The sequence below is a fragment of the Callospermophilus lateralis genome, chromosome 16 (assembly GCF_048772815.1).
Source record: "Callospermophilus lateralis isolate mCalLat2 chromosome 16, mCalLat2.hap1, whole genome shotgun sequence".
Classification (NCBI taxonomy): Eukaryota; Metazoa; Chordata; class Mammalia; order Rodentia; family Sciuridae; genus Callospermophilus; species Callospermophilus lateralis.
The window spans coordinates 40,511,453-40,538,313 of record NC_135320.1 but is presented as its reverse complement, the minus strand read 5'-3'; the positions used below and the strand labels follow the sequence as shown (position 1 = coordinate 40,538,313).

The window sequence follows — 26,861 nt, the reverse complement described above, 5'->3', positions numbered from 1 at the left end:
TCCACATAGATACAATCCACTGACTCATTCAGATTTCACCAGCTTTACAGGAACGCATGAGTGTGTGTGTGTGTGTGTGTGTGTGTGTGTGTAATATTATCACATTTGATTCACATTTCCGCAGCAGTGTAGATGCAGAACAATTCCTATGTGCTAGACAGGGATACCTCATGTTGCCTTTAAATATCCACAACCCTTTCCTTCCTACCGTGATGTCCCAAAGCCCTAATGATCCCTAATCTGTTCACCGTTTCTGTTATTTTGTCATTTTTGAGAATGAAATATAAATGGAATAGTATAGTGTGTAACTTTTCAAGACAGATTTTTTTTTCTTGCAGCATAATTCTTTTGAGAACCTTCTAAGTTATTGTGTGCATCACTAATTCATCTGTTTTGTATTGAGTAGTATTCTGTAATATGGATATGCCAGTTTGTTTAACCATTCAGCCACTGAAGGACATTTGGGTTGTTTCCTGTTTTGTTGTGTTATGAATAAGGCTGCTCTGCACATTTGTGTACACATTTTTGTGTGAATTTTTCTTTTCTCTTGAATAATTGGCCAGGAGTATGATTGTTGACTCTTACGGTCAGTGTGTTTGGTTTTGTAAGAAACCTCCATGGGGGGTCCATGGTGAGTGTGTGTTTTACATTCACACCAGTGATGTATTTTGAGTTGATTTTTGTAAAACGTGTGAGGTTTAGGTTCATGTTTCTGTCTATGAATATCCCGTGTTTCAGTGCCATTCCTTAGACAACTACCTTTCCTCCACTGAACTGCCTTCCCATCTTTGATAGAAATCGGTTGGGTATATTTGTGCAGATCTGTTTCTGTTTTCTATTCCATTGGCCTCAGTGTATAGTACCACATGGTGTTAAGTGCAGTAGCTGTACAATATGCTTTAATTAGAGTGACTCCTATCACTTTATTCTTTTGTATCAGGAGTTCTGGTTATTCTAGGTCCTGTGGCTTTCCATTTCCATTTTGGAATAAACATGTCTATCTTACAAAAAAAAAAGCTTGCTGAGCTTTTGATGGAAATTGCTTTAAACCTATAAATCAATTTGGAAAGAATTGACTTCTTTACTATGTTAAGTCTTCCAATATATTACCACCTATGTCTCTCCATTTATTTAGGTCTTTTTTTTTTTTTCATGTGTTTTGTTTTGTCATTTTCAGGATAACAGATACTGTACGTGTTTTTGTTAGATTCATAGCAAAGTTTTCATTTTCTTTGTAGTAATTGTAAGTGGTATTGTGTTTAAAATTTCAATGTCCATTGTTTATGAAAAAGGGGGGGCACTGTTTTTTTTTTTTTTAAATGTTGCTCTTATTGTTTACATTGCAACCTTGCTGAGCTGGTTATCTTTAGGAATTCTTTAGTTGTCTGAAATTCTAAAAGGGTATTGACCAATTGTTCTTTATCCCCAAGTGAAGTTCAAATGAGTGGAAATGGGGTTAAGTTTTTCTGTTGAGGTTTTGCTCAAGCTAAAGAAGAGTTCATTAACCAAAAACAGGACCACTGCAACCGTCTGCCTAGAAAATGTCTTCTGTGAGTGTTCTGATAAGAGAAAAATTCACTGCTTGAGTTAGATTTTATTTATCTTGGTATGGAAAATAACACTTGACTTCAGATAATGTATTTAGTCTACCAGTAAACTCTCCAAATTTCCTGATTAATTTCAAAATGATATAACAGTGCTCTCAAAATAGAAGAATTAAGAGAGAGACAACTTTGTATATTCAAAGCTGACTTTGTAAGTCTGAATATCATTTAGTTCTTATCCTCTAGTATAAAATATTAATTTATATTTTAAAGTTTCTGCACAGAAATGAGTGATTGCTGCTGGGAACTATATGCAAGATTCTCTGAAGAGAAATTTCTAGAAAACATCATAGTCTGCAAGCCCTTGGTTAGTAATAAGGACATCAGTGGTATTGGTATGGCCCTGGATTATCTAGGGAGACATGTAAATCTCTGCAAAACCAAGAGACTGATGTAGTCATGAATGATTCTTGAGCAATTTTCCTGATAAGAATCTAATAAGACAATGAGTTGGGGGTGATAGAGCGCTTGCCTGGCATAAGCAAAGACCAGGGCTCGAACCCCACACCACAAGAAGAGAGTACAAAATAACTGGGTGATTGTTCCTTCAAAATCCTGAATAGTATGCATAACACTCAGCAGCATAGAAAATAAAATACATTATTTTATTCATTATTACTAGTTAATACTGTCAAATAGTTTTTGATATAGCAGAAGTTAACGGGCCTAACCATTTTAATTTAAAGATTTTTATTAAAATCTTTGAAACTTAAGTACAGACCTCCATGCCCGCTGAGGATTATGAACATGGTAAGTTAGCATCAAGAGTGTATTTTAATATGGACACTTTTATGAAATTCAGAGCCATTTACACTTGAATAAAATTGCCCCAGGTTGTCACAGTTTTGTGTTTTTCCCATTTCTGTGTTATTCCCCCCCACACACACACTCCCATTTTGGGGTATTAAATTGTGCCTCTTTTTCAAAATCTTATTTTATTAGTAAGTCTAAATTCATGATTCTAAAGATAGCTCCTTACCATTTTACTGACAGCAAAGTCCACAGTCCTTATGACTGACAGTAGTTACTTCATCAAAGCTGAAAGACCTTTCAAATTCTCAGCAGTGTTCATAGGAGTTTGTGTCTAAACATGTGGAATATCTCTACCCTTGAGAGAGGAGTGCAGAGTGATAGAGCATGCTAACTCTTTTTGATATGACCTAAGTCAGGCAAATAGCAAGAGAAAGGTGAATAGCACAAGCTAAATCAAATTCCGGAACTTCTTAAATGAAGCCAAGACCCTTCTTATCAGCAAGGTCAGTTTCCGCTGTGAGGAAATAGAAGTGCAAGTGCAGGAAATGGTTTGGATCAGGCTTGGCATTGGACCCCGCTGACTCTTGGTGTTTCCATGGACCTCTGTGGTGTCAGAGTCCGTGTAAAAGCAAGGAAGAGCATGGCCTGGGCTCTATGGGGTCAGGTGTTACTTCATAATATGTGTTATTCTGTGTATGTTAGTTTTTGATGGTCTTTCTATAAGAGGCTAAAAATTTGTGGAGGGGAGCAGAAATATATTCTAAGCAGGTAGAATAGATGAGCTCCTCCACAGATTCCGTTCAGAACCCTTCATGGTAAGTACCTCAAGTGCTCAGACTTTCCACTAGGACTTTTGATTTTCTCCACATAAAATTGTAATAGCATGGGCTGGAGTCATGGCTCAGTGGCATAGCGCTTGCCTCGCATGTGTGAGGCACTGGTTTCAATTCTCAGCACCACATATAAATAAATAAAATAAAGGTCCATGGACAAGTAAAAAACATTTTTTAAAAATTGTAGTAGCATATTGAGTTTGGAAGCATATTTTTAACATTAAAAGAAAACCAAGATGAAGTAAAATGAGAAAAACAGCTTTTGCTTCCTGCCTTAAATTTTGAAACATCAGCCAGATCCCTGACACCCAAAGTGGGTTGGTAAATCTACTTCTCTGCACATATCTGGTTGGGAAGTGACAAAGATGAATGTTTGTGTCCCCTCAGAATTCCTGTGTTGAAACAACCTCCAAAGTGAGGAAGTATCAGGAGGGGGGCTGTTGAGGGATCATTAGGACATGAGTGCAGAGCCCTCTTGAATGACATTAGTGCCCTTTTAAAGAGACCTCCCTAACCCCTTTCCATCACATGAGGACTCAGTGAAACCACGGTCCTCTCTGAACCAGGAAGTGGGCTCCCATCAATTACTGAATCTACTGGTTTCTTGATCATGGCCTTTCAGCCTTCAGAACTAAGAAATAAATTTCTGTTCTTTATAGCCACTGGAATACCAGTCTATGGTATTCTGTTATAAAAACCTGAGCTGATGAAGATAACTTCTTCAGATTTTTCTTCCCAGACCTCTCTGATTTCCCCTATCTCCATGTACCTCACTATTGGAGTGCTTGTTGCAACTGTGACCATATATAGGTTTGTGTAATTCTTCTATGTACGTCCCTTCCCATTGCACTTCAAGCTCCATGAGTATAGGGATTTTTGGTGACACAAACACACATTATAGTGTGTATCACTATAATCCCTTATGCCTACATTACTGAGTAAATATTTGTTGAATGAATGACTACTTTTCTGGCAAACATTTCTTTTGAAAGGTCTACTAAAATATCTCTATTCCTTATTATTTCTAGGAAAAAAGGAGATTGGTGTATGTGTGGGTTGGAATAAATATTCAAGCTTTAGAAATTTTATCTTCTTTGAAATCTTTTATACATCTTCTTTTATAAAGAGTTCCTTGAAAGTGATCTTTAAATAAGAAAATTAAGAGGTGTTTTAGCTGGGAATTAATGTATTAACATATATTGAAAATTGTTCTATGGCGATGCAGAAGGTGTTGATATAGTGTCTATCACTTGTCTGCTGATTTCCTGGAAGAATGTACATGTTTCTCGCTGTAAACAGCTTATTTGCCTTTTGAAGCTAGAAAGTAAATTGTGGCTTTTGAACATTTTACCTTCTTTTGGTAGAATATCCTTCAGATAGTTGATGCATGAACAAAAGACTTCAACTGTTTAAAAACTGAATGCATGACCTTTGACATTCATAAACACATTAATCATTTGTTCTTCTTAGGGTCTTGTGATAAGTACTATTTGGCTGTCTGCCAAGTCTTATTTTGTATATTAGGACTATCATCAGTACCACATGGTTGGGTTTGTAAGGAGAATGCTATTATAAGAAGTTTCTATTACTTGTAAAATCCCACGTCTAAAAATTCTGTGAAAGTACTAAATTAAATGATACCATCCTAGAACATACTCTTAGATTCCTTTTCCACTGCTATAACAGAATGACACAGACTGAGCAATTTTAAAATTACAAGAAATTTCTTATAATTTTGGAGTCTGGGAAGTAGAAGATTGAGGGACCCCATCTGATGAGAGCCCTCTTGCTCTCTCCTAACATGGTATAAGGTAGCGTGGATACAAAGTCTCTTGTATAACAAAGCCATTCCCAAGATAAGATAACTATCCTGCAACCAAGATAATGGCCTTGTCCATTCAAAAAGGGTGGAGCCCTCATGACCTAACCACCTTCTAAACTTCCCACCTCCCATAACTGTGGCAATTAAATTTCAACATGTATTTTGGAGGGACATTCAAATCATGTTATATACAAACTAATAATAAAGTTCTGTGTTTTTTCAACTATACATTGAGTCATATCATAGGCCAAATATATGAGAAATAGTGGGAGAAAATAATTTCTTCACATTACCTGCAGTGGTAACCAGCCCCGGGTATGTTTTAGTGATAGCCAAAGGAGAGAGTGTTTTCTGGCTTGTTTCTTGAAGTTGAAGGTAGCATGTCAGCAGGCAAGGTGGCAAATATCTGTTGGGTTTTCTTTCTAGCTCATGGGCTTGTTCTCACTCTGCGAGGATGCCCAAATGGAGGAGCCCCTTGATTGGAGGAAGGTTGCTGCTGTAGCTACTGCACACATGCTCAGGGATATATAGCAAGGCAAACAATTGTGTGTGCTTCTCTTTCTACTTCTGCCCACCAGCCCACAGCTCCTATTTCCCATGGTTTCCTGAATATGGTTAGAGCTCAGGAAGGGGGATGATAGGGACAGAGGACGGAGACACTGATGACACTTTGTTGGGCTCAGGTGAGGCAAAAAATTCTTAAAATGGTAAGGTGGGTTTCATTCTCACTTCTGGTTTTATCACTTCCAACTCAAGGCTCCCAGAGGCCTTACCTCCCTCTGTCAGGTCCATGCAAGCACAGCTCTAGTCTCACTAGCACCTCGTGTGTGTGTGTGTGTGTGTGTGTGTGTGTGTGTGTGTGTGTGTGACTGAGCCCATGTCAGATTGCCACTGTATTTCACTCTTCATTAATGTCACACTGGATATTAACCACAGTCACAAACCAATTCTTAGTGAGATATAAGAGAGAGAAGGCTACAGTTCATTGCCTATTTGCCATGAATAAAGTCAGTTATTTTACTAGGTATTTCCATTTGATCCTTTCAACCAATCTGTCATCCCTGTTTAATGGATGGGGACCAGACCTTGAAGCACAGAGATTAAAAACTCCAGATCAGCCTGCCTCCTAGTCAGAAGTTATCGAAATAGTTCCCAAGGGGAAAATAGTGGTAGCGATAGAAACAGAAGTACAGAGAGTGAAAATATGTGTTGGGGGAAGCAGACAGATAGAAAAGAAATCCAGAAACATAGGATGGTGTGACAGAGACTGTAGATTGGCTCACTGAACATCTCCACCATCCCCTTCTATATTATTTCTCTCTGCATCTGTAGCTGGAATTTCCTAGAATACCTTGCAGCTAGAATTCTGTGTGCAACTTACATTTTGCCAAGATGATGCTCCTATATGGTGAGTGCACCAGGTGGCAGAAGTGAGATAATGAGGGGTGGCCAGCACCAGAGGAGATCTTCAGGCAAACCCAGTAGGAAAGGTTCCTGGTTCAGTGGGGGCATCTGTGTTGGAAGTGATGACTTTCAGTCCCTGGTGTCTTGGGAATTGAGTGGTGGACGATAATGTTCCAGTAGATTTTGCTAGTTTAGACTTGGGATGTGGTTTGACTTTTCACCTGACCGTGCAATTGTCCTATTGAACATCCTGTCTGACTCTCCAATCTTCTAATAGATTCAAGAACTACCAATAATCTTATGCTTATATTGGCTAGTGAATTCTGTTGTCTGCAAGTAAGAATTGGGAATGGTTACTGCAATAATAGAGCCAAGGAAAAAGGATGCTGCATGGAAGCAAGTTGTGTTCAGTATTGTTGACAAGGGAGATTGAAAAGTGCTTATTAAATTTGGTAACAGGTAGTCCACTTGGGACCCTTGCAAAAAATGTGTTGTTATTGTTTTGGTGGAAATAGAAATCATTTACAGTAAATTGAAGTGTAAACAGGAAGTAGTGAAGTACAGATAGTTTAAGGAGACAAGTCTATTGATAACTTGACAGTGAAAGGAAATCTAGTATCAAGAAGGATAATAGTTGAGTAGAATCAAAGATCAAAAGAAGGTTTCTTTTCTTTTTTAAAAATATAAGAGATACTGGAGCCGGACAAGATGACACACACCTATAAGACCAGCCTCAGCAAGTTAGCGTGGCCCTAAGCAACTTAGTGAGACCCTGACTCAAAATTTAAAAAAAAAAAAAATTTTTTTTAAAGGGCTAGGGATGTGGCTCAGTGCATAAGTGCTCCTGGGTTCAACTCCCTGTACCAAAGAGAGAGAGGTAAAGAGAGAGGGAGGGAGGGAGGGAAAGAGATTGAACCATGATTGACTGCCAATAGGAAATATTCAATAGGAAGGCAGATGCGTGAGAGAGCAGATGATGAGACAGATCTGTGAGACCTTGACTCTGTTATGTAACTTCTTTGTGCCTTGATCTCATTATCTATGAAATTTGGATAATAAGATCTTTCTCCTACGATTTTCTGGGATAGGAATGAAATAATATGTACGAAGCAAATTTTCATGCGGTGTCTTATATTTGGTAAGGGCTTAGTAACTGTAGCTATTATTATTACTACTACTATTGTTATCTTTTTGCCCTCTCTATATTTAAAGTATTGTGAATATGCAATAGCAATCACTGCTGACCTGATTCTGCAGATCTTCCTTTGGGCTCTCACTGGCCCCATTGCCATATTACTTTCCCTTATTTATATTAAGTAAGCAAACATATGTGAAACTCCCAGTATGTGCCGGGTATAAATAAGATTGGGTACTTGGGTTACAAAACTGAGCTAAATTTGTTTGGACCTCCAAGTAGTATTTAGAACACAGGGGGTGAGAAAGGAAATAAATAAATGCTTTATCCCAAGTTTTATATTGTATCACTCAAGGTCCTAATAGAGGAGAAAAACAACCAGAAGATGTGTATATATGTGTTAACTCATTTGTACATGTGCGCGCGCACTCTCCCCCCACCCCCCACTGCCCCTCATATTTATTATGGTCAGCTTAGCAGCTCACAGGCAGCAAGACAGGGTTCCCTGGAGCACAACTACTACTTTTTTTTTTTTTTTTTTTTTTTTTTTTTTTACGGTGCTGGGGATCAAACCCTGGGCCTTGTGCATGATAAGCACATGCTTTCCCACTGAGCTGCATCCACAGCGTGGAGCACACCCCTTTATGCAAAGGTCTTCCTATACTCATTTATCATAGGTTAGCCCAGTTCTTTTGAATCATCTCCCTTCTTATGGAAAGTCTCAGCATTGAAGTAGGAGATACTTCCCTCTCATATTCCCATCTACTCTTTTGTACACCATTAAGACCTTTATTATAGAGAATTACATTTATGATGAACAGATATACAAATTTATTCTAATATGTGTTGCCTAAATTTCTTGAATACACTCGAGCTGCATTTATTAACAGATTTTATTTAGTCATCTGTTCAGCTAGCAAAATAATTGTGAATTAACAGCACAATCCAAGCTTAAATGTGTATTCATCAGTTTTCAACTTTAGTTTTTAATTCCGCTTGCTGTTTACTGCCCAAAGGAATGATAAATCGTATTTTAAATGAAATGCATATTGAAAGAAAAACCCTCAGCAACCAATATTCTTTTTTACTTAAAATCTGCTTCTAATATGTTCTGAAAATTTAAAAGTGTTGTATGAGACTGTGACAACCATGGATGAATTTGAAAAAAAAAAATTGTATTTCTAGTTCTTATTGCCAGAGGAATTAAAGGCACTGGGTTAGTTAGTACAACTCTTTTGGTTGGAAGACATTGAAATCAGTTTAGGTTAAAAAAAAAAAAAAATCAACCAACCAACCAGAGAAGGTGAAGTCGGGAAGGTGGTGATTATGATTATGGGGAGAGAGATCTGAGACCAGGCCTCCAAGCTATAAGCTCGGTAAACTGCTAGTAGAATTTGATGGGGGAGGAGGCAGTTCTTCCCCATGCCTGTCCCAGTACCGGCTGCCTTCTCTTCCTATTTACTTAAAAAGTCCCCCACTTCTCCCTTTCCTTCACCCTCCTTCCCTCTTTTCCTGATTTTCTCTACTTTCTCCTGGGCACAAAGCCTGACTTGCTTACCTGAGCAGTCTCTGTGACCAATTAACATACAAGTCTGGGTCTCTTCCAGATTGTCAGATTCTTGGAAGATGCCAAGAGAAATTGTGAAATATTCTTTTCAAGAATTTATTTGACCTTTTGTTTACATGTATCAGAAGTTCATTCTCCAACACACCCGAAAGTTCTATTGTAACTGCTTTTTTTGAAATGTGTATGTGGTTTGGTCAGAGAAAGTATATTTCAAAGTGGGATCTGGTTCCCAGTTCATCTGCAAGTAACTGTTTAACCCATGAAGAAAACCAACTCTAAAGTACTGACTGCAGCAGTGTGTTTATTGGACTTGCCCTGCTGTGTTTATTGGACTGGGTGCTAACAGAGGAGCTCAAAGATTCCCTGTAGAGGAGGAGGAGAAGGGGCTTTTGGAGAGAGAGAGGTGGGCTCTAGTAGGAGCTCCGAAAAGTTCCTATGAAGTTTATGTCTCCAGAGCAGCTCCTCTGTTTAGTGTTGCTGGGGTTGAGTAGGAAGGGTTCAGGTGAGAAGAGACTATGGGATCCCTTAGGAGTTGCTCCAGTGGGGTAAAGTTCGAGACAGAAGGTCTTTACTAAATCCAGTGTCCCAACTTCTCTGGGAAGGCAGCAAAGCTTTGTGTGGCCATCCCAGGTATTGGTGGGGGACAGACCTGTGTATACCAGCTTTTCCTCAGTCCTCAGTAAAACAGCTGTCTGTACTCCTTCAGAAAAAAGTTTACAGAACAACAATAAAACAAAACCTTGGGTAGGGCCTGAATTCTGTCTGTGTAATATAGTCACTATAATCTAAATGTGGAAGAAATAAAGGTGGCATTTATTATTATTATTATTATTATTATTATTATTATTATTATTATTACAATTGACTATAAATGTTAGAACTCACTAGGGAAGTGAGTGTACTGGGTTTACTGTGAACCACAGGTGAGCAGAAGTGCTATAGGGAAGACCCCATTGTCTCCACAGATTTTATTATAAAGTAATGGTTGCATTTCTGGACATAAAGCCTTCCATAAAATAAAGTTGAAAACTTTGATAAGGAGAAGATCAAGATGGCGATCATTCTGCACTTATTCTTTACCTATTTCTTTAAAAAAATTGTAGTACAATCTACTATTTCACCGTTTGTAGCTTAGGAAGATACTGAGGGATTCTGTGACCTCACACTTGACAGCTCTAAGAACTTGGCATCCATCCTCCTCAGACTTCTGTTAGTAAGGCTGCCATTTAACGCATTTAATCACCTGAAACTTATTAATTTATTCCACAGGAGAGTCCACCATCCTGTTTCAGATACTCTTCTAATGTTCCAGGGATACATCAGTAACAAAAGCAAAAAATAAAAAATAAAAACCAAAAACCTAATATTATGGTATAAGAGCCCAGACAATGAGCATAAAAATAATTATACAATTTGTAATAAAATGATAAGTACTACAGATCATATATATATATTTGGGAATAAGCAATGGAAGGGAACATTGAAATTTTATGTAGTATTGACTTCAATAAGAAAGAGATTTTTGAGCAAAGACGAGATAAAGAAGCAAGTAATATATATATTTGAGGGAAAACCTTTCCAGGAAGATGGGGCAGCAAGTGAAAAACCCCTGAGGCAGTGGTGTGCCTGGCATTCCCAGGTAAGAGAATTGTGTTAGTCAGCTTTTCATTACTGTTACAAAGTACCTGATACAACTAACTTAAAAAGAGGAAAGGCTTATGGTTTTGAAGGTTTTGGTCCATAGTTTTTGGTCCTATGATGAAGCAGAACATCATGGTGGAATTGCATGGTAGAGAAAGCCCATTCACCTCATGGCCAGGAATGAGCAAGAAACAGGAAGATGTCTCAATATTCCCTTCTAGGGCCCACTCCTCAATGACTGGAAGACCTCCCTCTAGGCCTCACCATTTTGGAGTTTCTACCATCTCCCACTAGTGCTACCCTGGGACCAAACCTTTAACATATGGGTCTGTGGACGACATTCTAGATCCAAATTAAAGCAGGGATAGAGGTGAGAGTAGGTAGGAGAGGGAGTAAGTTGATAGAAGGGACAGATATTATGAGGCTGTGGAGGTCACCTGCAAGGACTGGCTTTTGTTCTGGGGAAAATGGGGAGCCATTGGAGTTTTCTGAGCATAGGATGGCATGACCTGACTCTAGGATAAGGGGTTAAGGCTGACTTAAGGAGGAACCGGGGAGTTGGAGCGGGTAGGGGAAGGATGAAAACAGGAATCCAATGAGGACATTGTCCTACAAATTTAGGCAAGACACAATGGTGGCACCACATATTTAATGTGTATCATTACATGTTATGAAAGCTGAGTAGTAAATGGAGGTGGTGGAAAGCGATTGGATTGTAGACATACCCTGAAGGTAAATCCACAGGATTTTCATATGGATTGGATGTGATTGATTGAGTTAAACTTTGAATTATCTAAAACAAATGGAATATCTAATTAACTAATGTGATTAGTTCAAAATTCTGTATCCTGAAGTTAAATCCAATAAGGTTGACCCACATTGATATTGATTTTTCCCCTCTGTCCTTACATTTGGTTGGAAGAAATGTATAAACGAACTTAGCTGAGCTTGAACTTAATGTCGGACTTTTACAGAAACGGCTATTTTTATTCAAGCTTTTTCCTGAAAGGATTTTTTTTAAATGCTCAAGTTGCGTGTTCTTGGTTACATAACGTTAATAGAAGGTCTGAAACTTCGGCCAAGCATTCTTTTCACTAGAGAGTTTTGCAATAACTTTCCATCCTAAATGTACTTCTGACTAATCTGCCATTAACCAGGCCAAGTCATGCTTTGTTGAATATTAATTTGTCAGGATATTAAAGTTGAAACTTGCTATAGTAAACCCAGCACTAACAACACTGATTGCTGAGATAGTGCAGTTGTGTGGTTTGAATGTCTAATGCCAGAACCTCATAGAGTCTTAACTCTGTCACATTAAGTTTTACTTCTAACCCCATCACCACCACCACCAAACTAGTGTTATTTTTATAGGTACACTCTGTCTCGATGTAGAAAAATAATGCTTTTGAGAAAAAAGCAATCAAACAAACACTCCAGTGATTTCAGAGATAAGGGAATATCCCCGTCCAGGGCATCTCTACTAAGGCTAGTTAGTAGTTGGGGCATGTACTGGGAATGAACTCAGGGGTGCTCTACTTCTGAGTCATATCCCCAGTCCTTTTTTTTGTTTGTTTGTTTGTTTTGGAGATGGGATCTTGCTAAACTGCAGAGACTGGCCTTGAACTTGCAATCCTCCTGAGCCACTGAGATTACAGATGTGCAACACTACACCTGGTGGAAGCAGTCATTATTAAAGTGGTTCTATTATTGGAACTGGATAGACTGGCCATCCAATTTATTTATTGTGTGTGTATGTGTACACCTGGCATGAGATTTGAAGAATTTAATCTGGAATAAGAAGTAGAGTTCTGTCAACTATTGTGGGATGTAGATTTTTCAGTTCAAGTCAAGATTCTGATCTTTGAGCATGAGTCTTAACAGTGATATTTTAAATTAATAGAATCAGTTGTTGCTGCTATTAATGTAAGTTTTGCTTCTTTTGTGACATGGTTCTATAGTCCACATGATGGTCGATGTCATTGTCATCAGTCCCTAAACATCTCATGTGTATTATTATGTATTATGAAAGCAACTTCTTTGAATAAATCCCAATGTATGATACATACTCTTAAAATGGAAAAAACATCTTCTCAAATTTGTCAGGTGTGACTTCATGGTTTCCTGGTGAATGGCAGAATCTTTGCAGAGTTGCTTAGACAGGGGACCACTCACTTTCCTTCACTGTCTTCTCCCTAGTAGAAGTTCTTGCTGTGGCCTAAACTTCATGCCCTTTTCCAGAGTTTCTGTAATACTTTCTTAGCATCCGGAAAGTCCCAAAAGCAAATGGGTTGTCTTTCTGCAGATTATTCCTGGAAAATCCACTTCATCTTTAGAGCCAGCTCCATGGATCTGATAGGGTTGAGGTAACTGAAAATAATTCCCAAGAGTGAAGTGTTGACGCATGCTTTTTTGGCATCGATAGGGAGGTTGTTAGGATTGAGGTTGCCTGGAGTGTACTTGGGTGTAGATGGAAGGATGGAGTGATCAAGTAAGTGGGGTGGTGTCAGAAGCTGTCCTCTTTCCTGTTGTGCTGTTAGAATCTTCCTATGGAAACCAGATGTTTTGTATTGAGAAAAGCTGATGAGCTCCAGTCCCTGTCTTAGAAAGTTGCATCCAATTTACAAAGGACACCATTTAGAGAAATTCAAACCTGAAATAGATCCTGTGAACTTCTTGTTAAGAAACTGCAATTTCCCCAAGTATATAATATTTATACATACACTGATTATCTTCTGGAAAAACAAAAGCTGGTTCATTGAAATAAAAATTCTGAGTTTTATTTGTCGGTTGGTAATTGGTAATTGGGGGTATTCTCATATAATTGAACATTGAAGCTTTTGTTTCTTTACAAGAGATTACACCGGGTAATATGTGTGTTGATGTGCTGTAGGAAGGGCTTGTGTGCTGGGCAGGAAGAAAGAATCCAGTGGTAGTTATTGCAGCATAATAAAGCTGAAAGGTGCTGATAATGTTAGAGTGCCTGTGGATACATTATTTTAGGCAATTCTTTTTTTTTTTTTTTTTTAATTTAAAGACAGGGTTTCACTGAGTTGCTTAATGCCTCACCATTGCTGAGGGTTGGCTTTGAACTCAGGATTCTCCTATCTCAGCCTCCCGCTGAGCCCCTGGGATTACAGGCATGCACCATTGTGCCTGGCTAGGCAGTTTGTTTTTTCTTTTAACAATACACACATATGGCTGGGCTGAGGCAGGAGGATTGCAAGTTCAAAGTCAGCCTCAGCAACAGTGAGGTACTAAACAACTCAGTGAGACTCTGTCTCTAAATAAAATACAATATAGGGCTGGGGATGTGGCTCAGTTGAGTGCCTCCGAGTTCAATCGTTGGTCCCAAACAAAACAAAATTATATGTATCTAACAACTGAAGCTAATAGAACAAAAATATTATATAAATGTTAGATTTGAAAAAAGTTAATTATATTAAAAAAGTAATTTCTAATAATAAGATAACATTGTAGTTTTAAAATACCAAACTATATATGGGTATTGAAAAAACTTACAAACAAGATGGTGAAATTTGGTATATGTCTGTCCCCAAAGAAAAAAGTTAACATTTTAGAATATCTTTTTAGAATTATTTCTTTACATAGATGCATTTCTTCTAAGAGCACATTACATATTCTCATTTGTAATCTCCTTTTTATAATATACATGTTAAGTTTCTTCCTTGTGTCAGTTAATGTAGAGATATGTCTTTGTTTTTTAGGACATTATTTATGTATATTTAGTCCCCAAATTATTGATGAATACTTAGTTTCTGTTTTTTAATACTTTAACATTTCTGTGATAAATATCTTAGTGTAATCTTTCTTTTTCATGTAAAGGTAGAACAAATATAGTAAGGGGATACAGAGTTAGATTTTGCTATTTTTTTCCAGGTTAGCCTTCTAAAATATGTGCATTCCTACCAGTAATATTTGAGAATGCCAATTACCTTCTATGTTAAAAAAAAGGGTAGAGCATTTTTCTTCATAATTTCTGTAAATCTTGAACTCTGTCTCATTATTTTAAATTCTCGATTTTATTTTTAAATAAAGCCCTCCTCTAATCTTCTTACTTAAAATTGGTTACTCTTTCTATGTGTCTGTCTAGCTATATATGAAACAAAGTGAAAGCACCCATTTGGCCCATTCAGTATTCTGTTCCCTAAAGTGTGTAGCATCTTGGCATTTAATTCTGTTTTTTAAATCCAGTGAAATCATCCTTAACATGATCTACAACTTGCATGCCTCTAAATAGGTCATGTTACCCTTAATAGACTATGGGTATATTTGGATGTCCATCTACTTAGTGACTTCATGGTATGTCCATTTTGTAGGTATCCCAATACTTTGTACGTTCATTAAAGAAAACTTAGGTTGTTTAATTCAGCAATTCCACACTTCAGGAATTTTTCCTGCAAAATTCTTCCACAAGCACATAAAGATATGCTTAATACTCATTTTTAATGACAAATTGGAAATATTTCAGTGTCTATCAAGGAGTTGGTAAAAATATACCATTTAATGAACTGTTATAGTGTTTAAAGTATACTAGATGTGCTACTCATGTGAAACAATGATCATGATATATTGTCAAGTAATAAAAAGGTTGCAGAATTATATATATAAAATATTGCATTTATGTCTAAACACTCCAAGTAGTTTGTAGGCACACAGAGGTATTTAATGCATTGTAGGTAATTTGAGGTTTTATAATAAACTGTAAAAATCTGTTCTCTCTAGGAGTGGACCTGACTACTCCTAGAGAGAGGACAGTGAGGAAGAATAGCAAGCTCTCCCTTACACACTGTTTTTCATTGAATTTTATCAGGTGTATATTTTGTAGTAAGTCTTTATTACAGTGAAAAATATATTCTACAAGACATGGAATAGTAAAATGTTTAGTAATAAGTTCTACAAGACATGGAATAGTAAAATGTTTCAGTGAGACTGCACAATCTCTTGAATTGCTCCTGCTTAGTTGTTTATAAGTTCACAAAAACAGTTAAATATAAAGTAGTATTTCTTATAGATACAAAGTTTTTCATTCACAATGTGGTGGAAGAATGAGAAGAGAAAGTAAATAGCCCTATTGAGGCATAATTTACATTCCATTTTTTTAACATACATTCCATTGTTAAGAATACAGTTCGATGAATTTTAATAAACTTACAGCTTATCTAGACATCACTGCAGTCTAGTTCTAGAACATTCCCATGGCCTCAGAAAGTTCCCTAATGCCCAGTTGCATTAGTTTCTGCTCCTGCCCCCAGCCATGGGCAATCATTGATTTGTTCCCTATAACTGTAGAGTTCACTTTTCTGGAAATCCCAGACAAATGGGTTTGTATCTTCTTTTTGCTTCTTTCTTCTACTTATCTAATAAAAGATCCAATCAGTGTTCATGTGGAAAAACTGGGGGTGGGCCTGTCCCCCTTCTGCTCCTGCCAGCCTTTCTCAGCCTTCAGCTGTGTCCTTTACCTCACACTTCCTTGTCCAGCATCCCTTCAGACACCACCCTGTTTCTCTGGGCCATTTCTGAGCCCAGCTATCCAAGATCTATCTAAGATTTGACATCATGTATTCTTTCCACTTTCTTCTCTCCTGTGAACTCTCCTGTTTTATTTTTTATCTTTTCAATATGATATTTGGTATGAATAAAAGGACATTAAAAGGGACATACAATACATAAAGGTAAGATTTAAAGCACAGAGAGATTTTGACTATTTATACCTGCCATCCAGCCCTTCCACCAACACTGCTCACAGCATAATGCACAAAACAATGGATTTAATATCTACTTATCTCTACAGTTATTTTTTGGTCTTCTTCGATCATTTCTACTCACCGTAATTCCACATTTAAACCAGAAGTCGGGGTTCAGTTGCCTTTGCAATCCATTCCATTGCTAAAATCCCCTGGTTACTGTTGAGCAATTAGTTTTTTGTTTATAAAGTATTTCAGAAGATTTATATCTTGCATTGTTGAATACTACTATAATTTATTATGAAACCTTAGAGCTAAGAGCATGGCATACAATTATAACAACATTTCTGTAGGAAATGTATTCAGTTTGTATTTATTACTTAAAATTTTTCTCTCTAAAATTGCAAAGCTAAAAACTAGACTTCCTCTAATGTGGTGCCCCTCCTTTAAATGTTGGATGAAATCCATTTAATCAAGTCCAGTTGGCCCTAGGGGAAGCGTGGATCTCGATTATTATCTCAGCTTAATACTGCTGACTACTTACATATTTAATTAATGTAATACCTGACACTTGGGGGAACCAATTGATAATCATCAAAAATGAGGCCTTCATTGTTGTCTTTTTTGCCTTGTGTTTAGAGGATTCCAGTTGCAGCGTGGGCTGGAACAGGGTTGGTTGAGAAGTGGAAAGCACCTCTCTATCACCTCCACTTACAGACAGAAAGAGTTGAATAGAGTATTGGTTAATGATGGATATTTTAAATATTTAATTCTATTCACCAATTTTCTAAACTATGTTTTTAAAGAATTTTCATTGCCTTTTTAGAAGTGTGAACATTTTTCTTATTCCGTTCTGTGTATATTGATATCATTAAAACAGCACTTAAAAGCAGACATTTGTTTTCCTTGGCCCCTTATTGCATTAAAGCATTCTAAGAAATGTGACTTTTTAATGAGTTGCAAGTGGACCCAAAGTGGCTAACATTTTCCTGTGGGGCTGCAGATATGCCTGCTGGAAAAACCACGGGAAGGTGGACTTCCCCTTTGCCTGACAGGCTGAGATGAGAGGATGTGATGCCCTTCGGACATCTGTATGTTCCTGTGAAAGACAATGTGCCAGCTGAGTGGATTTTGAGTGGTCCCTAAGCTATAGAAATTCTCCTATATGGGCAGGTCCTGTGACTTCAACACACATTCATCTGAGTTTTCCTTTAGTCTGAGAATTTCTATCATTAATACTAGACTCTGCTATGAGTAAAAACACATTCTCATTTTATTCCGAAAATGCCTTAGATTTATAGCTTTGGATTCTGTAAACATCAATCTAGTTGATCAAAGTCTTTTCACTTTTTTCCTACCTAAAATTTAAAAGGAATAAAAAAGTGTATCTTCTATATAATTGCGGGGAGGGGGGTGACTCCACAAATGCACTCTAGAGATGAACTTCACAAAAGGGGATGGACTGACTTAGAAGGGCGTGAGAAATGTCTTATAGGTATGCGTATTCTGAAATACACTTCACTGATTGGTGAGGCTGCAGACTACCAGATCCTCTGACTCTTCTTTTTATACTTGAGTCGAAATATTTTGCTCCAAACCTCATTTACAATAGCATTTACCTTAAAAAGACCTTTAACTTTTGTCTTCTTTTTCAATGATCACAAATTCAGAAAAAACGAGATTCAGCTTGCTGAGTTTTAATTTTGCATTTGTCTTAAGTACTTTGATCATTGCATTTAGTTAAAAATGATAAGAAAATTTAGTCTGGCTTCTTTATCATAAGGCTTTAGGAGACATTTTTAAAAGATCTTAATGATGGTGGATAAAGGATAAAAAACAATTCTCCCTGAATGGTAGTGTGGTTAAGGTCACTGTTAGTAGTCAAAGATAAAGTGTGGCTTTACTAAACATGATCATGAAACTGAAATATTTAAGAATTTACTTATGCTTTTTCAGTTTTAAAAGAACACAATATTCAATTTTTTAAAAAATTAGAGGTCTTATGCTTTCAAGTCTTCAAAGAGAGGCATTTCTTATGATTGTGATGCTTTTGTTTGCGTTATGAGAGATGCACCAGTTGTCTATGACTTTGCAATATTGGTTATGATTTGTGTAAGAGTTTCTTGTTTCATTTCACAGGTGGGGAGCATTAAGCGGGAAATGGCCTTCACATTTCAATCAGAGGACTTGAAACGTGACTCTAGTAAGAAAATGTCTCATCATTTGTTCCCCTTGGCCATGGAGGAAGATGTGAAAACAGCAGACACCAAAAAAGCCGGCCGGGTCCTTGACCATGAAAAAGAAAACACTCGTTCCATCTGTCTCCTTGAGCAGAAACGGAAAGTCGTTTCTTCTAATATTGATGTCCCTCCAGCAAGGTAAGAATTTTTGCATCTTGGGTGCCTCTGCCCCAGGAGGCTAGTAGAGAGCATGCCCAGTCTCTGTCCAGCCTCTCTCCAGGACAGACTTACTTTGGGTTTTCTGTCTGGAGTTTTTTTTCTCTTGCTTCTCTGAAGTGGATCAGGTGGCCCTTACTCTTCAGAATGGACTTTGAGGCTGCTGTAGTTGAAACTCTATCACTTTGGAAAAGAATGTTGTTATATTAGATTCTGATAGAATAATGAGCAAAAGAATAAATATAAAAATATATATGTAATGATGAAACATGCACTGTAGGAATAGTAGGACTTAAAAGCAAGGAAAACAGTATCTTTGAGAAAGGAATAAATGATCCTTTTTCTACCTGTTCACTTTTTGTAATTAGAATATTTATTTCTATTTATGTTCAACCAAATGTATCTTCTCTAAGAAATTACCTATTCTAAACTGCTACCAAATTTGTCAGACCTCAAAAATTATAGGCCTCTCTAATTGATAATTTAATTGATAATTTTCATATTCATTACATCTGTTTAACTAGGTAGAATTATTTGCTTTTCTATTTTTTTTCCACATAAAATACTCGTTAAATTATTTAATTCCTCTTACTGTGCTTCGTTGTGAAATGTTTTCTCACACCCGGAGCCTGGTAGGTGCCTCAGTTTGTATCTACTAATTTGTTGATGCATAGGAAAAATGACATGTCGACAATTTGAAATGTGAAGAGCTATGGTTTTGTTTTCTATCTAAGCTATAGGGCAAGGATTAGACTTCCCAGTGTCAGATAGTTTAGTGATAACATGCAATTCTATAGGATTTATTTTATGTAAAATTTTCGCTAGACCATTGTTTATGTTAAAAGGCCTAGAATTAATAATTTTAAATTGCCTTGGATTATTCTAGGTATATCTTGACTCAATTTCACCCACTTAGAGTAACTTCTGGGGAAGATAATAAAAAGAGGAGAAAGGAAATGTGTTCTGCCTTTTCTGAGTGTGGTGTGTGTAATACTTTCTACCTTCTCATGTTCACTGAGTGCATATAAAAGTACAAAAGTAAGCCAGTATTATTGTGTGGTTCTTAAACACTGGGGCGAGATTAATTAGGTTTTTAATCCATTCATGTACAGAAAAAATTCCCCAATAGCAAGCTATAATTTAGATGTATAAAGCTATTACGGGAAATGCTAATCAAGAAATTCATTGTTTGAGGTCTCCACTGACAAACTTGTTTTCATGGCTATAGTAAAAAATTAATGATCACAAATATTCCAACAGTTGGTAAAATAAATTGGTCATGAACAAATCAGAAATTTAATATAATACAATGAGGTAACTCTCAAACTCTTTTCTATTTGTTTATTATGTTATTTAATAAGTGGCAACTTAATACTGTCTAAACAAATGATCAGTATTTTGTTTTAAAGAGACTCTTTCATTGGCAGAAAGAAACAGTATTGTTTTGTTTATTAAGGTGCAATATAATTGTATCTGGTTATGCATAAATAATGGGGTTTGAATAAATCTAAAGTATAGTGAAATTTATTGGTAATAAGAGATCTACATATCTTTGTCTTATAAAATATATAATAAGTAGGTACATATGCATGCAATCTATATGTGTATGATAATCTATATGATTATTGCAACTTACTCTCCTAAACTCAGACATTATGTTTGGGTACACTCTCAGAGGCAGGATAACCATGTTAGACCAAATATCATTGATATGAAATCCAGTTTAAACATCAAGTTCCTGTAACATTTCTCATTTTACATTTTTCTCATCCCCACTGTACCTGAGAGTTGAACTTTACTTTCTATGGTTTGTAAAATGAAGCTTGAAGTTATTTTCCATAGTTTGTACAATGAAAACAACAAGGATATTTTATTTGCTTTTCTGCATCCTCAGAGAGGCCTGAGAGCCCCTACCTGTCCTCCTCCTACACACTGCTTGGTGGAACATCACTGATCTCTCCTGCTTCAGCAGACATTTATTAAGCACCTGTTATGAGTGAACCTGGTACTTGGTAAAAATAAAAAATAAAAAAGCAAATAGGAGAGGGTGCCCACCCTCTAAGAGCTTGTAGTCAAATCAGAGGAACGGATACATAATAGCTAGTTTCAAGTAACATTCCTAATTTGCTCACTCCTCATTAGAACTAAACAAATTAGTAATTAAAGGAGCATGCTTAATATTAAGAAAGATACTTAATTTGATACATCTGTTTAGAAGCCTAATTTATTCGTGTCTTCATCAAATAGGAATGGGGTGGAGAAGGAAGAACTCTGCATTTAGGTCTGTTTTATAAAATCCATGTTTGGTTACCCATTTGCTGAGGACCTGTTTAAAAGTTGCTGGTTTCAAGAAGTATAAATTTAAGTAAATAAGTTATGAATCCAGATGTTAGGCATGGTCATCAGAGAAGCAAATGCCAAGACAGGATTAAACAATCAAGCCCTTCTTTTCCTGGGAGAAACAGGAGTGGAGAAAAGAGAAAAAGAGTGAAGGAAAAAGGGGGTGGAGTTGGGGGGAGAGGATTGGAGGGAGATCAGAAGTCAGACCTGAATGCAAGTCTGAACCCAGAGAAGGGAGAACAGGATGGATGGAGGTGTTCTAGGCAACCTCACAGGGAGACCTGCATTAGTGTCCTTGCTGTGATCTATTATTCGTTGGGAGAACCTATAGCATTTTGACCTGGGCACAGATGCAGCCCAGCAGCTGGACCCTTAGTCAGCTCCTTGTTGTTCAAGACTTTCCTTGCCCCCAGATATTGTTCTTGAAAGTGCCCTAGGCAATATGCACTGGAGGCAGAAGCCAGTTCTTTGGAAGCTCAGGGTCTATAAGTACAGACCATCTGGAATCTTTACTTTTTAATGAACCCCAAACTTCCTGTGAAGCATAGTAAGTGATTATTGGCTCAAGGATTCCATGATTAATTCCTTTTTTCTAAACATTTATTTTTTAGTTGTAATTGAACACATTCTTTAAGTCATGAAAGAATACAAACTGTCTCTCCCTTGTGAGTTGCCTAGGCTTGGTAAGGGACAAATCGTAAGGTCTGAGAATTCCCTTACCCTTGGAGTTGATGTGTGTTGCCAGTTCATTTCAGTAAGAGACAGTGTTTTCCTTTTTTGGGGGTGGGAGGGTGGGCAGTTGGGTGGGGCAGATACACTGTAGAGTTGAGGTACTCAAAATATTTCTCAAATTATCCCACACACATCAGAGGATAAAACGTAAAGGGTATATGGACATAGACATGTCCAAGCAGTGTTTCTCTTTGGAAATGAAGATCAATCATTAAAAGAGAGAAAATTTTTCCTGCCTTTCAGGAATATTTGGGAGCAGTAATTTAAATTGAGGGCAACATGTATTAAACATATCGATACTAACAGTAGGGACAGCAGTCTCCTAAGTCTCTAAAGGACTGACCTCTCTCTAAGTTTTTATCACTTATTAATTCAGGAAGATTGTGAATTGAGAATAAGGAATTAACTAATTATAAGCAGGTAGTATATTTTGAGTCTCTCTAGGGAAAAATATAAGCTTCATTGATCCTTATGGAGAGTTGAGAAAAATAGACTTTAAGAATATAAAAGCAGGAATTTAAAAACAGCACATTAAAGATTCATCCACATTGTAGCATGTAATACTTTATCTTTTATTGCCAAGTAATATTCCATTCCATGGATATAGCACACTGTATTTATCCATCCATCAGGTGATGGACACTTGAGGTTAGAAAATTAGGCAAGAGACAGATCATGTTGAGTTATGTGGATTGTGTTTAAAATTTTTAAATTATATTATTAAGTCAACAGGAAGGATTTTGTGGAGGAGAATGATGTGATTCCTTCATATTGATAGAAGGTCACTCCTGCTGCCATGGAAAGAGTGGGTTGGAGGGGACAAGAATGGAAATAGAAAGCTCCCTCAGGAGGCCACTGCATTAGTACAAAAAGGCTATCATGGGAGTTTGGAGTGGAGTGGGGATACCTGAGATGGAGAGAAGTGGACAGATCTGAGATGTATTTTGGAAGTACTAATGAGGTGTGTTGGTTGTGAGAAATAGAAAATGACCCTAGCTGATTTCACAAAGGATAGGATTTTTTGTTTTGTTTTCAAAGATTGTGAGATCCCAGTGTTGCTTGGAAGGATGGAGAACCAGGTCAGGACAGAGACAAGAGGGTGGGCACCTGCACTTGGGTTTTCTGGCTTCTAAAATGAGAAACGTGTGTAGGAAATTCTCCAAACCCAGGAAACAAGTTCAGCCATTAGGCATGGAAAAAAATTGACAAATAACTATTTAGATATCACAATTTCCATTTTATAACAGAGTCAGACAGACTCAGGGATGTTAAGTGACTCACCCAGGAGCACCCACTGCACACCTAAGTAAGATTGTGACCCCAAATGAATTCTCATTCCTCATCACCTCCATTAGTATCTAATAAGAGAATATTAATTTGTTGTCATTTTCAACTATGATGCTTTAAAATAGACTGATACTTTTAATATCCTTTAATATCACCAGCTCTCTAGCTTCTAAAAAATTTCAACAGTTAGGCAAACATTAGATATGCTGGATCATTAACGCATGACATTTGTTACTCCATTTTTGCCAGATATTGTTTTTTTGGAGGTACTAATGCTTAAATTCATTGGATTTTACCCAAACAGCAATTACAATTTGATTATGCAAAGCAATAACTGCCTTCTAATTATAATTCTAAAACTAAAGAAATCTATTAGCAAACCAGTTTTAACAAGGGATAAAGAAAAATTTGGCCAAAAATATTCCTAGACCTAATAGCAGTTTGTTAGAATACTACAGATTGTTAGTTTGCTGTTGGAAGAAAACAAACCATATGGTATTGTTTGTTTTGCAGGGTTTTAAAATATAGTGATGTCATATTTATCACTTTCTGGATAGAATGAAATCATTCTCTCCTTATCAGTGGCCATTCTGGAAATCATACAGTTCAAAAGAATTTCACAGACTTGTTAACCTTTGAGTTCACAGTTAGAAAGTGACTTCAGCTATAAGCCATGTCCTATGTAGGATGGGAAATTGTGATTGGGTTCCATTTTCAATGCTGGTGTCTGCATTTTCTCCACTGTCTTTTATATAATATATAACATTACAGGAAACTCTCCCATGTACAATTTGAATCAAGTTCAATAAGGAAGAATTGCTCTCTTTGATTTCCAAATCTCTAGAAGTCCAGCCATTTCTGGAGAAAATGCTTAATGTTTTTAAATGAGTTAGAAACTCTTTAGGTCTCAACTTTGTAATTAATACAAAACTAGTGAAAAGAGGCCACTTTCATATTTTTTTTCTTTAAAAAATAGTGCATTTTCTTTTTAAAAAATGTGTTGGGGGGCAGGGGTCGTGGCTCAGTGGCAGAGCGCTGGCCTAGCACGTGTGAGGCACTGGGTTATCCTCAGCACCACATAAAAATAAATAAATAGAGGTATAGTGTCCATCTACAGCTAAAAAATATTTTTAAAAATGTATTGGAATGGGAATATAGATGTACTCACCTTTGTTAGAAAAATACTGATATTATATGATTTGTGGACTCCCCTTGAGAACTGAAACAATCTCCATAAAGTAGCTATAACAAATATCTTCTCCAGGAAACCTTCATCAACTTGTCTCCCCTCCCATCATTTCAGTAATTCAAGTCAGCAAGTAACTGTTGTCCTTGCTTTCTTGCTATAATCTGTCTGTTTGCTTCACTGTTGCCAAAATGCTCTTTCTAAAACACAGGTACAGTCCTGTGGACAGAGCAATGGAGGCAGGAAGATGGAGGCAGGTTATGAGAGTGCTGTGAATGCAGTCAAGTTCCATCTTGCTGGGGATTTACATTCTAAAGTCAACTCGTAAATTAAGATTAGAGACAGAATTATGCTTTAAAGTACGTCTATCATCCGTGGAACCAGAGCGCACCAGGAAAGACTTGAGATCCATTTCCCTTCTCATTCTGGGGCAAAGTTTCATTGAATGGAATGGTCAGGATTCTGTTTGTTGTTTTTCCTTCCTGCCAAGTGCCTGTAGATGATTTCTGAACTTTAAATACACATGTGCTACCACTCCACTCTCCTAGTGTTCTCTGGCAATGTGAAGGAAATCAGAAGGGTAAGTCAGAGAGCCTTTCTAGATAGTTGTTCTCTTTCCTTTGCTAATAGTGGTAACATTGATGTTATCTTTTATTTTCTTATGAATAACTTAGGAAAACTTGTGTTTTGTGACACAGATCTGGCTCATGTAATTTGTGTGTGAGAGTGTGTGTCTTTTAAAGAGAACTTGTCTGTTATGGCTTTAAATTAAGACTTTTAAAAAATCAACAATTGGGCTGGGGATATGGCTCAAGTGGTAGCGCGCTCGCCTGACATGCATGCGGCCCGGGTTCGATCCTCAGCACCACATACAAACAAAGATGTTGTGCCTGCCGATAACTAAAAAATAAATATTAAAATTCTCTCTCTCTACCTCTCTCTTTAAAAAAAAAAATCAACAATTTCCAATAACTGTGTTCTGTAACCCTTTTATCATGAACAGAGATTGGTAACAAATTAGAATGTGCCACCTGTTTAGAATTACATTTTGAATTTAGAATCTTAGTCATTAATATGAATTTTTAAAATAATTTATGTCACTCTGCTGTTAATGAAGGATGTGCTTTCTAGATCAAACTGGAGTTATAATTCTAAAGTGTGTTCAGGCATTTGTAGGCATCTCTTCCAAAGAGTTCTTGGATAATTAGTAAATTCCTTTCTGTAATCATCCTTGACAGTTAAATGGAGAAACCTTAACCCAGACTTCAGGTGAAATAGTATAGCTGTTGAGAGGTGGACCGTTGGCTTTGTTGCACAGGTTGGATATATGGGAATGTCCCCAAATGGTTAGGAGTGCCATTATCTTGCTTTTGTTGTACCTGTGCCACAGGCTGCCTCTGTAGAATAGGTTTACATTTATATTTGATGCAACATCTTTTTTTCTCCTTAGGCTTGTTCAAAACTTTATTAATCAGGTAATAGAAACAATTGAATTCTCTGCTACCTCCCACTCCTCACCTACCTGTCAGTAGAGATTCTGTACTCTGCTTTTATTATAGAAAGTCAAATAATAATGAAACTGAGCATTGATCATTTATTTAAAACTAATGTTTGAGCTGTACTATACAATAGATATTTAATGTGAGCTATCTATGTAAATGTTATGATTTTTAATAACTACATTAAAAGCAGGAAAAAGAAATAGGTGAAAATAAACATTAATATTATATATTATTTAATATATCCCAAATAGAATTATTTCAATTTTGTAATCAATATAAAAACTTATTGGTAAGATATTTTACATTCTTTTTTTGCATGCTAAGTTTTTTAATTCTGGTATGTATTTTACTCTTACAGCACCTATCACTTTGGATCAGGCACCTTTTAAGTGATCCATAGTTGTCCTGTGACAACTGTAGTGCACAGTGCAGCCTCAGAGTACAGCATAGGTTAATTTTGTACTTCAGCTGAATTTCTCATTTATCCCTAAGATAATAATGTTTCCCTTGATTTCTTTGCTATTTCAACACACAGGGAAAACACCTCACTCACAGTACTAGGAGTAGAACAGTCTTTCTGTGTCTATTTTGTTAGAGTTAGAGGTGGAGAAAGAGGCCCAGTGGGGAAGGAGGCATTTTGGTGTCTATGGGTGAAGGCATATTTAGTTGGAGTAGCTGGAAGTCTGCGGCATGATTCCTGTATGCCCCCTAAAGGGCAAATGACTCCCAGTAGTGCGTAACTGATATTTTGCTCAATTATAATTATTATGAAGCTGTTTAAATTCCCTCTAAATCAAATAAAGATTAAATGGGTATCATCACAGTTCTGGTTCTTTAAAAACATAAAAGCAGCTTCATTTCTAGAGTTTGAGAGGACCTCTTTAGTTATTACCAGATTCTCTGATGGTCTCCACAGCAGCATCAGACAGAAGTTCAGGCATACCAAATGGACAT

The 26,861-nt window shown here is 36.9% G+C and overlaps 1 protein-coding gene across 1 annotated transcript in view; it reads left to right on the top strand.

Moving 5' to 3' along the window:
• Positions 1 to 26,861, top strand: part of Znf704 (zinc finger protein 704) — a 201,854-nt gene that overhangs the window by 24,044 nt on the left and 150,949 nt on the right. The window contains exon 2 of the mRNA XM_076835618.1: positions 18,604 to 18,842. Within this exon, the coding sequence (XP_076691733.1) occupies positions 18,604 to 18,842 (239 nt within the window). The remainder of the gene's footprint in view (positions 1 to 18,603; positions 18,843 to 26,861) is intronic.